Source organism: Oncorhynchus keta, chromosome 14 (genome assembly GCF_023373465.1).
Source record: "Oncorhynchus keta strain PuntledgeMale-10-30-2019 chromosome 14, Oket_V2, whole genome shotgun sequence".
NCBI lineage: Eukaryota > Metazoa > Chordata > Actinopteri > Salmoniformes > Salmonidae > Oncorhynchus > Oncorhynchus keta.
The window spans coordinates 26,777,094-26,792,632 of record NC_068434.1 but is presented as its reverse complement, the minus strand read 5'-3'; the positions used below and the strand labels follow the sequence as shown (position 1 = coordinate 26,792,632).

The window sequence follows — 15,539 nt, the reverse complement described above, 5'->3', positions numbered from 1 at the left end:
ACTGATCAAAAAAAAAAAAACTTCCTTGTCACTAATTTAAAGAAAGTACTACTAAATTAAAGACAGTACACAATTTACCATGGCAACAAATGCAGTTTGGCATTTGAATCATCTCCCACACCTCCACAGAAAGGTGCACGCCATTCCACGAAACTCATCTCACACACTTGGAGTTTGACAACTCATCAATGTGCAAGAACACACATCTCTACTCCTCTGTGCTTAGCTCAAAACCAGCACACTGAATTTGGTCAAAATTGTAGGAAATACATACATGTATACAAAATATAAGGTATGGCTAAGACAGGATACGCTCAAACGGCTGTGAGTCGACATCATTAGCTCTCTACAGAGGGTGATGGGACCCTAACTAGAGTAGAACAGAAATGATCTACATATGTTCAATTCCATTAATTACAAAAGAATGACAGTTACTGTATGACACATCACTCAAAATCAGCTGTCTTAAAATGACTTCAAATACAATGACCTGAGAACAGTAAACATGTCACTTGATCTACTGTTTAATATTGTCAGTAGTACTGCTTCAAAGACACGTTTTTACCAATTAACCAATCAACTGTGGACCATGTAAAATATGTTTTTCATATCAAAGCCACACATTTGAGTTTGAGTTACTTCCCATAAATCCACGGAGCAAAAGCACCAAACACAAGCTTCACTATGGCAACAGTGAAAACAATATACTAATAGCAAACAAGTGACTGTTCAAGCAATTATGGCGTGTGTGTCATTGTATTAATAAAAAACACTTACTTAGAAATCTCACAGGGCATTACCCTCATTAATATGAACACCAGCACAATCTTACTACAACATTGTGGATGTTATCAATTGAAATATATAAATTAGAGAGTAAAAAACCCATAAATAAAAGCAATATCCAAATAGCATACATTCAGGTAGATCCATCTAAAACTAGAGTAGATTGCATAATCGTCCTCCAAGGTATGGGTCGTTACATGAAAACAGTGCCTTTTGGAGCCCCTTGATATTCTAATTAGAAATTGTGCACCGATATTGAATTTTAAAAGCCTGTTATATTAAATGAAGTACCATTTAATATAGACCACATGGATAATTCAATAAATCCTATTTGTTTTATATGAATAAATACTTGCTAAAGTGCCAAAATTCAGCACGTTGGCATGTCCCTCCATCCCTACCCTCTGTGACTTCTAGGGAGGTCCCTCCATCCCTACCCTCTGTGACTTCTAGGGAGGTCCCTCCATCCCTACCCTCTGTGACTTCTAGGGAGGTCCCTCCGTGCCTACCCTCTGTGACTTCTAGGGAGGTCCCTCCATCCCTACCCTCTGTGACTTCTAGGGAGGTCCCTCCATCCCTACCCTCTGTGACTTCTAGGGAGGTCCCTCCGTGCCTACCCTCTGTGACTTCTAGGGAGGTCCCTCCGTGCCTACCCTCTGTGACTTCTAGGGAGGTCCCTCCGTCCCTACCCTCTGTGACTTCTAGGGAGGTCCCTCCGTCCCTACGCTCTGTGACTTCTAGGGAGGTCCCTCCGTCCCTACCCTCTGTGACTTCTAGGGAGGTCCCTCCGTCCCTACCCTCTGTGACTTCTAGAGAGGTCCCTCCGTCCCTACCCTCTGTGACTTCTAGGGAGGTCCCTCCATCCCTACCCTCTGTGACTTCTAGGGAGGTCCCTCCATCCCTACCCTCTGTGACTTCTAGGGAGGTCCCTCCATCCCTACCCTCTGTGACTTCTAGGGAGGTCCCTCCATCCCTACCCTCTGTGACTTCTAGGGAGGTCCCTCCATCCCTACCCTCTGTGACTTCTAGGGAGGTCCCTCCGTCCCTACGCTCTGTGACTTCTAGGGAGGTCCCTCCGTGCCTACCCTCTGTGACTTCTAGGGAGGTCCCTCCATCCCTACCCTCTGTGACTTCTAGGGAGGTCCCTCCGTGCCTACCCTCTGTGACTTCTAGGGAGGTCCCTCCGTCCCTACCCTCTGTGACTTCTAGGGAGGTCCCTCCGTCCTTACCCTCTGTGACTTCTAGGGAGGTCCCTCCGTGCCTACCCTCTGTGACTTCTAGGGAGGTCCCTCCGTCCCTACCCTCTGTGACTTCTAGGGAGGTCCCTCTGTGGCTACCCTCTGTGACTTCTAGGGAGGTCCCTCCGTGCCTACCCTCTGTGACTTCTAGGGAGGTCCCTCCGTCCCTACCCTCTGTGACTTCTAGGGAGGTCCCTACGTGCATACCCTCTGTGACTTCTAGGGAGGTCCCTCCGTGCCTACCCTCTGTGACTTCTAGGGAGGTCCCTCCGTCCCTACCCTCTGTGACTTCTAGGGAGGTCCCTCCGTCCCTACCCTCTGTGACTTCTATGGAGGTCCCTCCATCCCTACCCTCTGTGACTTCTAGGGAGGTCCCTCCGTCCCTACCCTCTGTGACTTCTAGGGAGGTCCCTCCGTGCCTACCCTCTGTGACTTCTAGGGAGGTCCCTCCGTCCCTACCCTCTGTGACTTCTAGGGAGGTCCCTCCGTCCCTACCCTCTGTGACTTCTAGGGAGGTCCCTCCGTCCCTACCCTCTGTGACTTCTAGGGAGGTCCCTCCGTCCCTACCCTCTGTGACTTCTAGGGAGGTCCCTCCGTCCCTACCCTCTGTGACTTCTAGGGAGGTCCCTCCGTCCCTACCCTCTGTGACTTCTAGGGAGGTCCCTCCGTCCCTACCCTCTGTGACTTCTAGGGAGGTCCCTCCGTGCCTACCCTCTGTGACTTCTAGGGAGGTCCCTCCGTGCCTACCCTCTGTGACTTCTAGGTAGGTCCCTCCGTCCCTACCCTCTGTGACTTCGAGGAAGTTTTTTACCCACTTAACCCCAACATTTCTCCACATATTCACCATCATTGTAAAGCCCTAGTTATTGTTGCTCTGAAAAAGTCATTTCTGAAGATTATTATTTATTAGTGTTACCCATAGACAGGCTAGAAATGTTGTAACAACAAATTCATACAAATGGGAAGCCTGCATTCAATTGCCACTCCCTGTTTCATTCCCCCTGTCAAAAGGGGATTTATGGCTGATTTTAAGATGAAATTCGCAACCCTGTTGTGGTCAACCCTGTTGTGGTCAACCCTGTTGTGGTCAACCCTGTTACTTTATTTGAAATTTGAAAGGTACTTACTATAGTAATTGTATTAATTGAACCTCTTGAGATGGGAAAACGTGTGCTCTTTATGACAGAATGCTAAAATGAGGTGAAATCCAAATATTTTTAAAATATTTTTTTACCAAGTTACACTTCTTAAAAGGCACCGAATTGCTGGAACGACCCATATAATGATTTGAATATAAACAAAATTCTTCACATTTCACAGACGCTGGATGCAGGGCATGCACTGCATTCCTTGATACAATAATGCAGTACCACGGAATGACACACTACATGCGTGCCCCTGCTTCAGCTCAGTTCCACATAACAGTTTGTGTCCTGCTCAATCGATAAGAACCCAAGCTTTGGGAGAGTAGCAGAAGTTTATGTGGCAGTTCATCTGAATGCAAGACCTGTGGCAATCAGTTATTTCACTAGATAACTTCTCCGCCACAGCTGAAAACCAGTGTGTGTGTGATATCAAACATCCCAGGAAAAGGATGTTACAGAATGGGTATCCTCTTCATTCTGGTTTATGACGAAGTAATCTGGATGAGAAGAGACTTCCTCTAGACATCACATGTAACAGACAACATGACAGGGAGCAGGGAGAGGCTGCCTTCCTTCTGTGGTCGCTTAGTTTTAATACTCCATTGAGTCTGATACAGGACTCTGCTCTCCCCTTCAGACCCGGGCTCAGGCCCCAGGGAAGGCCCAATCTAGGGGGTCAGGATGAGGCTACCAGCCTCCACTCTTTCCTGCCGCTGGAAGGTGGCATGGGCCTGCTCCAGATCCAGAACCACTCCAAGTAGCCGAACCGCTGCAGCCTGCCTGTGCTTCTGGAGCTCCACGCTGCAGTCTGCTCCATCTGGGGGAGAGAGAGAGAGCGATTTGAAGCAACGTGAATGCTTTAAATGACAGTACAAATGTCTAGGGAACTAACCTCTCTGACAGCTAAGGTGTTAAAACTGATCGAACTGCATATTAAAAAGGCACTGCTTTGACAGTCTCTCACCAGGGAGCCGCCCAGAGTTCACTCTATTCTCTTCCTCTGTGGTCATCTCAGCCTCCACCTCCACATACTGTTTCCTGTTAGCACACAGCACAGGACAGCACAGGGCACAGCACAACACACTCACATTAACACACTGAGCAACATGTTTATCAATGTTAAACAGTGTGTAACAAAGTATGAAAGCATTGTGTGAGAGAGGCTGAACATAGTCCACACTGATGTGTTCCTGAGTGACAGGCTATATTCTAATGAATAAGAGTAGTCCTAGTGTTACAATGTAGACCCCTTATGACAAGTAAATGAACTGCACCCTGTCTGTCTGTCTGTCTGTCTGTCTGTCTGTCTGTCAAGGTTTATCATAGCCTCCAAATGTCTCATGTCAAAGTGTATTCCACTGACCTGAGCTTGTCTCTTCCCTGAAGAAGCTGTTTGTAGATGGTCTGGGTCTCTGCATCTGGATCTAATGGGTCACTCCAGTCGCCCAGAGTCACTGCAGAGTGAGTGCAACTGCAACCTGAAGCTGAACAAAAGAGAGGGGCCATACAGTGTATTCACTTTTCTAAATTTATATATAAAATTTTTCACCTTTATTTAACCAGGTAGGTCAGTTGAGAACAAGTTCTCATTTACAACGGTGACCTGGCCAAGATAAAGCAAAGCAGTGTGACAAAAACAATAACACAGAGTTACACATAAACAAACGTAAAGTCAATAACACACAACAGAAAAATCTATGTACAGTGTGTGCAAATTTAGAAGAGTAGGCAGGTAAGGCAATAAATAGGCCATAGAGGCGAAATAATGACAATTTATCATTAACACTGGAGTGATAGATGTGCAGATGATGATGTTCAAGTAGAGGGTGCAAAATAGCAAGAAGATAAATAACAATATGGGGATGAGGTAGTTGGGTGTGCTATTTACAGATTGGCTGTGTACAGGTACAGTGATCGGTAAGCTGCTCTGACAGCTGATGCTTAAAGTTAGAGAGGGAGATATAAGACTCTCCAGCTTCAGTGATTTTTGCAATTCGTTCAAGTCATTGGCAGCAGAGAACTGGAAGGAAAGGCGGCCAAAGTAAGTGTTGGCTTTGGGGATGACCAGTGAAATATACCTGCTGGAGCGCGTGCTACGGGTGGGTGCTGCTATGGTGACCAGTGAGCTGAGATAAGGGGGGGCTTTACCTAGCAAAGACTTATAGATGACCTGGTGCCAGTGGGTTTGGCGACGAATATGTAGTGAGGGCCAGCCAACGACAGCGTACAGGTCACCGTGGTGGGTAGTATATGGGGCTTTAGTGACAAAACTGATGGAACTGTGATAGACTGCATCCAGTTTGCTGAGTAGAGTGTTGGAGGCTATTTTGTAAATGACATCGCCGAAGTCAAGGATCAGTAGGATAGTCAGTTTTACGAGGGTATGTTTTTGGCAGCATGAGTGAAGGAGGCTTTGTTGCGAAATAGAAAGCTGATTCTAGATTTAATTTTGGATTGGAATGCTTAATGTGAGTCTGGAAGGAGAGTTTACAGTCTAACCAGACACCTAGGTATTTGTAGTTGTTCACATATTCTAAGTCAGAACCGTCCAGAGTAGTGATGCTAGTTGGGCGGGCGGCTGCGGGCAACAATTGGTTGAAGAATATGCATTTAGTTTTACGAGCATTTAAAAGCAGTTGGAAGCCACGAAAGGAGTGTTGTATGGCATATGGATCGTTTGGAGGTTAGTTAACACAGTGTCCAAAGGGCCAGATGTTTACAGAATGGTGTCGTCTGCGTAGAGGTGATCAGACAATCACCAGCAGCAAGAGCGACATTATTGATATATACAGAGAATAGAGTCGGCCTGAGAATTTAACCCTGTGGCACCCCCATAGAGACTGCCAGAGGTCCGGACAACAGGCCCTCCGATTTTACACACTGAACTCTATCTGAGAAGTAGTTGATGAACCAGGCGAGGCAGTCATTTGAGAAACCAAGGCTATTGAGTCTGCCGATAAGAATGCAGTGATTGACAAGAGTCGAAAGCCTTGGCCAGGTCGATGAAAACGGCTGCACAGTACTGTCTTTTATCAATGCCTGTTATGATATCGTTTAGGACCTTGAGCATGGCTGAGGTGCACCCATGACCAGCTCGGAAACCAGATTGGATAGTGGAGAAGGTACGGTGGGATTCTAAATGGTTGGTGATCTGTTTATTAACTTGGCATTCGAAGATTTTAGAAAGGCAGGGCAGGATGGATATTGGTCTATAACAGTTTGGTTCTAGAGTGTCACCCCCTTTGAAGATGGGGATTACCACGGCATCTTTCCAATCTTTGGGGATCTCAGACGATACGAAAAAGAGGTTGAACGGGCTAGTAATTGGGGTTGCAAAAATTCCAGGGGATAACTTTAGAAAGAGAGGGTCCAGATTGTGTACGCTAGCTGATTTGTAGGGATCCAGATTTTGCAGCTCTTTCAGAGTATCAACTGTCTGGATTTGGGTGAAGGAAAAGCGGGGGGGGGGTCCTTGGACAATTGCTGCAGGGGGTGCTGTTGGCCGGGGTAGGGGTAGCCAGGTGGAAAGCATGGCCAGCCGTAGAAAAATGCTCAATGAAATGATTGACTATTGTAGATTTATCGGTGGTGACAGTGCATCCTATCGGTGGTGACAGGAGGTGCTCATATTCTCCATGGACTTTACAGTGTGTCCCAAAACTTTTGGGAATTAGTGCTACAGGATGCAAATTTCTGTTTGAAAAAGCTAGCCTTAGCTGACTGAGTATATTGGTTCCTGACTTCCCTGAAAAGTTGCATATCGCGGGGGCTATTCAATGCTAATGCAGAATGCCACAGGATTTTTTTGTGCTGGTCAAAGGCAGTCAAGTCTGAGGTGAACCAAGGGCTATATCTGTTCTTAGTTCTCAATTTTTTGAATGGGGCATGCTTATTTAAGATGGTGAGGAAAGCACTTTTAAAGAGCAACCAGGCATCCTCTACTGACGGGATGAGGTCATTATCCTTCCAGGATACCCGGGCCAGGTCGATTAGAAAGGCCTGCTTGCTGAAGCGTTTTAGGGAGCATTTGACAGTGATGAGGGGTAGTCGTTTGACCGCGGACCCATTACACATGCAGGCAATGAGGCAGTGATCGCTGAGATCCTGGTTGAAGACAGCAGAGTTGTATTTAGACGGCAAGTTAGTCAGGATGATGTCTAAGAGGGTGGCCATGGTTACGGATTTAGGGTTGTACCTGGTAGGTTCCTTAATAAATTGTGTGAGATTGAGGGCATCTAGTTTAGATTGTAGGATGGCCGGGGTGTTAAGCATATCCCAGTTTAGGTCACCTAACAGTACGAACTCTGAAGATAGATCGGGGGCAATTAAAACACATATGGTGTCCAGGGCGCAGCTGGGGGCTGAAGGGGGTCTATAACAAGCGGCAATGGTGAGAGACTTGTTTCTGGAAAGGTGGATTTTTAAAAGTAGAAGACAAAACTGTTTGGGCACAGACCTGGATAGCATGACAGAACTCTACAGGCTATCTCTGCAGTAGATTGCAACTCCGCCCCGTTTGCCAATTCTTTCTTGTCGGAAGATGTTATAGTTAGGGATGGAAATGTCATGATTTTTGGTGGCCTTCCTAAGCCAGGATTCAGACATGGCTAGGAAATCATGCATGAAACCAAGGCTTTTACGGTTACAGAAGTCAACAAATGAGAGTGCCTGGGGAATGGGAGTGGTGTTGGGGGCTGCAGGGCCTGGGTTAACCTCTACATCACCAGAGGAACAGAGGAGGAGTAGGATAAGGGTACGGTAGAGACTATAAGAACTGGTCGTCTAGTGCGTTCAGAACAGAGAGTAAAAGTAGCAGATTTCTGGGCTCGGAAGAATAGATTCAAGGCATAATGTACAGACAAGGGTATGGTAATCTGTCTGTGAGATTCTAAGTCTCAGTGAGCAAATACATATGTGCTGGTGTTAATAGTGCACATAAATATGAGATAAAAAGATAATTATGAAGTGTTAAGGAAGCACTAACATGTTAAGTGTGGTACTTCAACAAAGACTCCTACATAAGTCAATATTTTAATTACTTGCGCGGTCAGCCTGTAGGCAGCAGGTCCACTTGCCACTTCGGTACGCCCCTGGGTGGAAGGAGGGCAGCATGCGCCTGTTGTAGATACTGGCCTTCCTGATGGCTGACAGCCACTGGTTCAACTCATTCACATTCTGCAGACACAGTCAGACAGACACAACGTACGCACAAACCACAGAGAACAGTGATGAAAAGAAAGCACCACAAAGTCAACCCAGTCAAGGGTCAGTAATAGTGTGGTCAGTGACTGGAGGTCTGTCAATACCTTGCACTGGGTATAGATGGTGTGCATCTGTCCATCGTTGTCCTGGGTGACGACCTGCAACACATGCTGCTGTTGGAAGGCATTCTCATCCACTCTCTCCACAGCACACACACACTGGATGGGGATGGAGGAGCGCACCTGCAGGATGCACAGATAACACAGTATCAGTATGCACACTAGAGGTCGACCAATTAATCGGAATGGCCGATTAATTAGGGCCGATTTCAAGTTTTCAGAACAATTGGAAATAGGTATTTATGGAAGCCGATTTTGCAGATTAAAAAAATATACAGATTTTTTTACACCTTTATTTAACTAGGCAAGTCAGTTAAGAACACATTCTTATTTTCAATGACGGCCTAGGAACGGTGGGTTAACTGCCTTGTTCAGGGGCAGAACGACAGATTTTTACCCTGTCAGCTAAGGGATTCAATCTTGCAACCTTACGGTTAACTAGTCCAACGCTCTAACCACCTTCCTCACGAGGAGCCTGCTTGTTACGCGAATGCAGTAAGAATCCAAGGTAAGTTGCTAGCTATCATTAAACTTATCTTATAAAAAAACAATCAATCATAATCACTAGTTATAACTACACATGGTTGATGATATTACTAGTTTATCTAGCGTGTCCTGCGTTGCATATAATCGATGCGGTGGCATTCGCGAAAAAGGACTGTCGTTGCTCCAACGTGTACCTAACCATAAACATCAATGCCTTTCTTAAAATCAATACACAGAAGTAAATATTTTTAAACCTACATATTTAGCTAAAAGAAATCCAGGTTAGCAGACAATATTAACCAGGTGAAATTGTGTCATTTCTCTTGCGTTCATTGCATGCAGAGTCAGAGTATATGCAACAGTTTGGGCCGCCTGGCTCTTTGCGAACTAATTTGCCAGAATTGTACGTAATTATGACATAACATTGAAGGTTGTGCAATGTAAACAGGAATATTTAGACTTATGGATGCCACCCGTTGGATAAAATACGGAACAGTTCCGTATTTCACTTAAAGAATAAACGTCTTGTTTTCGAAATGATAGTTTCCGGATTCTAACATATTAATGACCTGTGTGTTATTATGTAATAATTAAGTCTATGATTTGATAAAGCAGTCTGACTGAGTGATGGTAGGCACCAGCAGGCTCGTATTTCTGTGTGTTATTATGTAATAATTAAGTCTATGATTTGATAAAGCAGTCTGACTGAGTGATGGTAGGCACCAGCAGGCTCGTATTTCTGTGTGTTATTATGTTATAATTAAGTCTATGATTTGATAAAGCAGTCTGACTGAGTGATGGTAGGCACCAGCAGGCTCGTATTTCTGTGTGTTATTATGTAATAATTAAGTCTATGATTTGATAAAGCAGTCTGACTGAGTGATGGTAGGCACCAGCAGGCTCGTATTTCTGTGTGTTATTATGTTATAATTAAGTCTATTATTTGATAAAGCAGTCTTAATGAGTGATGAGCCGATAGGTCTAGAAGGATGAGAGCAGAGGAGAGAGAGTTAGCTTTAGCAGTGCGGAGCGCCTCCGTGATACAGAGAAGAGCAGTCTCAGTTGAATGACTAGTCTTGAAACCTGACTGATTTGGATCAAGAAGGTCATTCTGAGAGAGATAGCGGGAGAGCTGGCCAAGGACGGCACGTTCAAGAGTTTTGGAGAGAAAAGAAAGAAGGGATACTGGTCTGTAGTTGTTGACATCGGAGGGATCGAGTGTAGGTTTTTTCAGAAGGGGTGCAACTCTCGCTCTCTTGAAGACGGAAGGGACGTAGCCAGCGGTCAGGGATGAGTTGATGAGCGAGGTGAGGTAAGGGAGAAGGTCTCCGGAAATGGTCTGGAGATTTGATAAAGCAGTCTGACTGAGTGATGGTAGGCACCAGCAGGCTCGTATTTCTGTGTGTTATTATGTAATAATTAAGTCTATGATTTGATAAAGCAGTCTGACTGAGTGATGGTAGGCACCAGCAGGCTCGTATTTCTGTGTGTTATTATGTTATAATTAAGTCTATGATTTGATAAAGCAGTCTGACTGAGTGATGGTAGGCACCAGCAGGCTCGTATTTCTGTGTGTTATTATGTTATAATTAAGTCTATGATTTGATAAAGCAGTCTGACTGAGTGATGGTAGGCACCAGCAGGCTCGTATTTCTGTGTGTTATTATGTTATAATTAAGTCTATGATTTGATAAAGCAGTCTGACTGAGTGATGGTAGGCACCAGCAGGCTCGTATTTCTGTGTGTTATTATGTAATAATTAAGTCTATTATTTGATAAAGCAGTCTGACTGAGTGATGGTAGGCACCAGCAGGCTCGTATTTCTGTGTGTTATTATGTTATAATTAAGTCTATTATTTGATAAAGCAGTCTGACTGAGTGATGGTAGGCACCAGCAGGCTCGTATTTCTGTGTGTTATTATGTAATAATTAAGTCTATTATTTGATAGAGCAGTCTGACTGAGTGATGGTAGGCAGCAGCAGGCTCGTATTTCTGTGTGTTATTATGTTATAATTAAGTCTATTATTTGATAGAGCAGTCTGACTGAGTGATGGTAGGCAGCAGCAGGCTCGTACGCATTCATTCAAACAGCACTTTTGTGCGTTTTGCCAGTAGCTCTTCGCAATGCTTCAAGCATTGCGCTGTTTATGACTTCAAGCCTATCAACTCCCGAGATTAGGCTGGTGTAACCGATGTGAAATGGCTAGCTAGTTAGCGGGGAGTAGTTGTTCCCCTGGCTCTGCATGGGTAACGCTGCTTCGAGGGTGGCTCTTGTCAATGTGTTCCTGGTTCGAGCCCAGGTAGGAGCGAGGAGAGGGACGTAAGCTATACTGTTACACTGGCAATACTTAAGTGCCTATAAGAACATCCAATAGTCAAAGGAATATGAAATACAAATCGTATAGAAAGAAATGGTCCTATAATTCCTATAATAACTACAACCTAAAACTTCTTACCTGGGAATATTGAAGACTCATGTTAAAAGGAAACTCCAGCTTTCATATGTTCTCATGTTCTGAGCAAGGAACTTAAACGTTAGCTTTCTTACATGGCAACAAATTGCACTTTTACTTCCTTCTCCAACACTTTGTTTTTGCATTATTTAAACCAAATTGAACATGTTTCATTATTTATTTGAGGCTACATTGATTTTATTGAATTATTATATTAAGTTATAAGTCTTAATTCAGTATTGTAGTAATTGTCAATATTACAACAACAACAAACAAATAAATTGGCTGATTAATCGGTATCGTCCTCCAATAATCGGTGTCGAAAAATCATAATCGGCCGAACTCTAAAGCACACAGCTCCGTGTTGCACTCCTGTATTACTCTTTGTAGGCAATTTTCTGATGCAGGCAAATACACATCAAAGGAATCATTCAGTTATCAGCTATTCTTCAGGCGAGTTTAGGCCCGTGCCACCCTTATGGGTACAGTACATTTACATTTACATTTAAGTCATTTAGCAGACGCTCTTATCCAGAGCGACTTACAAATTGGTGCATTCACCTATGACATCCAGTGGAACAGCCACTTTACAATAGTGCATCTAAATCTTTTAGGGGGGTGAGAAGGATTACTTATCCTATCCTAGGTATTCCTTAAAGAGGTGGGGTTTCAGGTGTCTCCGGAAGGTGGTGATTGACTCCGCTGTCCTGGCGTCGTGAGGGAGTTTGTTCCACCATTGGGGGCCAGAGCAGCGAACAGTTTTGACCGGGCTGAGCGGGAACTGTACTTCCTCAGTGGTAGGGAGGCGAGCAGGCCAGAGGTGGATGAACGCAGTGCCCTTGTTTGGGTGTAGGGCCTGATCAGAGCCTGGAGGTACTGAGGTGCCGTTCCCCTCACAGCTCCGTAGGCAAGCACCATGGTCTTGTAGCGGATGCGAGCTTCAACTAGAAGCCAGTGGAGAGAGCGGAGGAGTGGGGTGACGTGAGAGAACTTGGGAAGGTTGAACACCAGACGGGCTGCAGCGTTCTGGATGAGTTGTAGGGGTTTAATGGCACAGGCAGGGAGCCCAGCCAACAGCGAGTTGCAGTAATCCAGACGGAAGATGACAAGTGCCTGGATTAGGACCTGCGCCGCTTCCTGTGTGAGGCAGGGTCGTACTCTGCGGATGTTGTAGAGCATGAACCTACAGGAACGGGCCACCGCCTTGATGTTAGTTGAGAACGACAGGGTGTTGTCCAGGATCACGCCAAGGTTCTTAGCGCTCTGGGAGGAGGACACAATGGAGTTGTCAACCGTGATGGCGAGATCATGGAACGGGCAGTCCTTCCCCGGGAGGAAGAGCAGCTCCGTCTTGCCGAGGTTCAGCTTGAGGTGGTGATCCGTCATCCACACTGATATGTCTGCCAGACATGCAGAGATGCGATTCGCCACCTGGTCATCAGAAGGGGGAAAGGAGAAGATGAATTGTGTGTCGTCTGCATAGCAATGATAGGAGAGACCATGTGAGGTTATGACAGAGCCAAGTGACTTGGTGTATAGCGAGAATAGGAGAGGGCCTAGAACAGAGCCCTGGGGGACACCAGTGGTGAGAGCGCGTGGTGAGGATCTGATGGTTCACAGTATCGAAGGCAGCCGATAGGTCTAGAAGGATGAGAGCAGAGGAGAGAGAGTTAGCTTTAGCAGTGCGGAGCGCCTCCGTGATGCAGAGAAGAGCAGTCTCAGTTGAATGACTAGTCTTGAAACCTGACTGATTTGGATCAAGAAGGTCATTCTGAGAGAGATAGCGGTAGAGCTGGCCAAGGACGGCACGTTCAAGAGTTTTGGAGAGAAAAGAAAGAAGGGATACTGGTCTGTAGTTGTTGACATCGGAGGGATCGAGTGTAGGTTTTTTCAGAAGGGGTGCAACTCTCGCTCTCTTGAGGACGGAAGGGACATAGCCAGCGGTCAGGGATGAGTTGATGAGCGAGGTGAGGTAAGGGAGAAGGTCTTCGGAAATGGTCTGGAGAAGAGAGGAGGGGATAGGGTCAAGCGGGCAGGTTGTTGGGCGGCCGGCCGTCACAAGACGCAAGATTTCATCTGGAGAGAGAGGGGAGAAAGAGGTCAGAGCACAGGGTAGGGCAGTGTGAGCAGAACCAGCGGTGTCGTTTGACTTAGCAAACGAGGATCGGATGTCGTCGACCTTCTTTTCAAAATGGTTGACGAAGTCATCTGCAGAGAGGGAGGAGGGGGGGAGGATTCAGGAGGGAGGAGAAGGTGTCAAAGAGCTTCCTAGGGTTAGAGGCAGATGCTTGGAATTTAGAGTGGTAGAAAGTGGCTTTAGCAGCAGAGACAGAGGAGGAAAATGTAGAGAGGAGGGAGTGAAAGGATGCCAGGTCCGCAGGGAGGCGAGTTTTCCTCCATTTCCGCTCGGCTGCCCGGAGCCCTGTTCTGTGAGCTCGCAATGAGTCGTCGAGCCACGGAGCGGGAGGGGAGGACCGAGCCGGCCTGGAGGATAGGGGACATAGAGAGTCAAAGGATGCAGAAAGGGAGGAGAGGAGGGTTGAGGAGGCAGAATCAGGAGATAGGTTGGAGAAGGTTTGAGCAGAGGGAAGAGATGATAGGATGGAAGAGGAGAGAGTAGCGGGGGAGAGAGAGCGAAGGTTGGGACGGCGCGATACCATCCGAGTAGGGGCAGTGTGGGAAGTGTTGGATGAGAGCGAGAGGGAAAAGGATACAAGGTAGTGGTCGGAGACTTGGAGGGGAGTTGCAATGGGGTTAGTGGAAGAACAGCATCTAGTAAAGATGAGGTCGAGCGTATTGCCTGCCTTGTGAGTAGGGGGGGAAGGTGAGAGGGTGAGGTCAAAAGAGGAGAGGAGTGGAAAGAAGGAGGCAGAGAGGAATGAGTCAAAGGTAGACGTGGGGAGGTTAAAGTCGCCCAGAACTGTGAGAGGTGAGCCGTCCTCAGGAAAGGAGCTTATCAAGGCATCAAGCTCATTGATGAACTCTCCGAGGAACCTGGAGGGCGATAAATGATAAGGATGTTAAGCTTGAAAGGGCTGGTAACTGTGACAGCATGGAATTCAAAGGAGGCAATAGACAGATGGGTAAGGGGAGAAAGAGAGAATGACCACTTGGGAGAGATGAGGATCCCGGTGCCACCACCCCGCTGACCAGAAGCTCTCGGGGTGTGCGAGAACACGTGGGCGGACGAGGAGAGAGCAGTAGGAGTAGCAGTGTTATCTGTGGTGATCCATGTTTCCGTCAGTGCCAAGAAGTCGAGGGACTGGAGGGAGGCATAGGCTGAGATGAACTCTGCCTTGTTGGCCGCAGATCGGCAGTTCCAGAGGCTACCGGAGACCTGGAACTCCACGTGGGTCGTGCGCGCTGGGACCACCAGATTAGGGTGGCCGCGGCCACGTGGTGTGGAGCGTTTGTATGGTCTGTGCAGAGAGGAGAGAACAGGGATAGACAGACACATAGTTGACAGGCTACAGAAGAGGCTACGCTAATGCAAGGAGATTGGAATGACAAGTGGACTACACGTCTCGAATGTTCAGAAAGTTAAGCTTACGTAGCAAGAATCTTATTGACTAAAATGATTAAAATGATACAGTACTGCTGAAGTAGGCTAGCTGGCAGTGGCTGCGTTGTTGACACTACACTAATCAAGTCGTTCCGTTGAGTGTAATAGTTTCTACAGTGCTACTATTCGGGGGCTAGCTGGCTAGCTAGCAGTGTTGATTACGTTACGTTGCGTTAAAAGAACGACAATAGCTGGCTAGCTAACCTAGAAAATCGCTCTAGACTACACAATTATCTTTGATACAAGGACGGCTATGTAGCTAGCTATGTAGCTAGCTACGATCAAGCAAATCAAACCGTTGTGCTGTAATGAAATGAAATGAAAATGTGATTGTACCTGTGGAGCGAAGCGGAATGCGACCGGGTTGTTGTTGGCTAGCTGTTAGCTAGCTAGCAGTGTCTCCTACGTTAAGGACGACAAATAGCTGGCTAGCTAACCTCGGTAAATTAAGATAATCACTCTAAGACTACACACTCTAAACTACACAATTATCTTGGATACGAAGACAGCAAAGACAACTATGTAGCTAGCTAACACTACACTAATC

The 15,539-nt window shown here is 46.3% G+C and overlaps 1 protein-coding gene across 1 annotated transcript in view; it reads right to left on the bottom strand.

Annotated features, from left to right (window-relative positions):
* Positions 1–2,366: 2,366 nt before the first annotated feature.
* LOC118393089 (rasGAP-activating-like protein 1) overlaps positions 2,367–15,539 on the bottom strand; it is a 41,052-nt gene continuing 27,879 nt past the window's right edge. The window contains exons 17-21 of the mRNA XM_035785384.2: positions 8,476–8,613; positions 8,209–8,344; positions 4,533–4,653; positions 4,134–4,207; positions 2,367–3,986 (exon numbers count right to left, since the gene is read on the bottom strand). Coding sequence (XP_035641277.1) covers positions 3,838–3,986; positions 4,134–4,207; positions 4,533–4,653; positions 8,209–8,344; positions 8,476–8,613 — 618 coding nt within the window. The 3' untranslated portion in view covers positions 2,367–3,837. The remainder of the gene's footprint in view (positions 3,987–4,133; positions 4,208–4,532; positions 4,654–8,208; positions 8,345–8,475; positions 8,614–15,539) is intronic.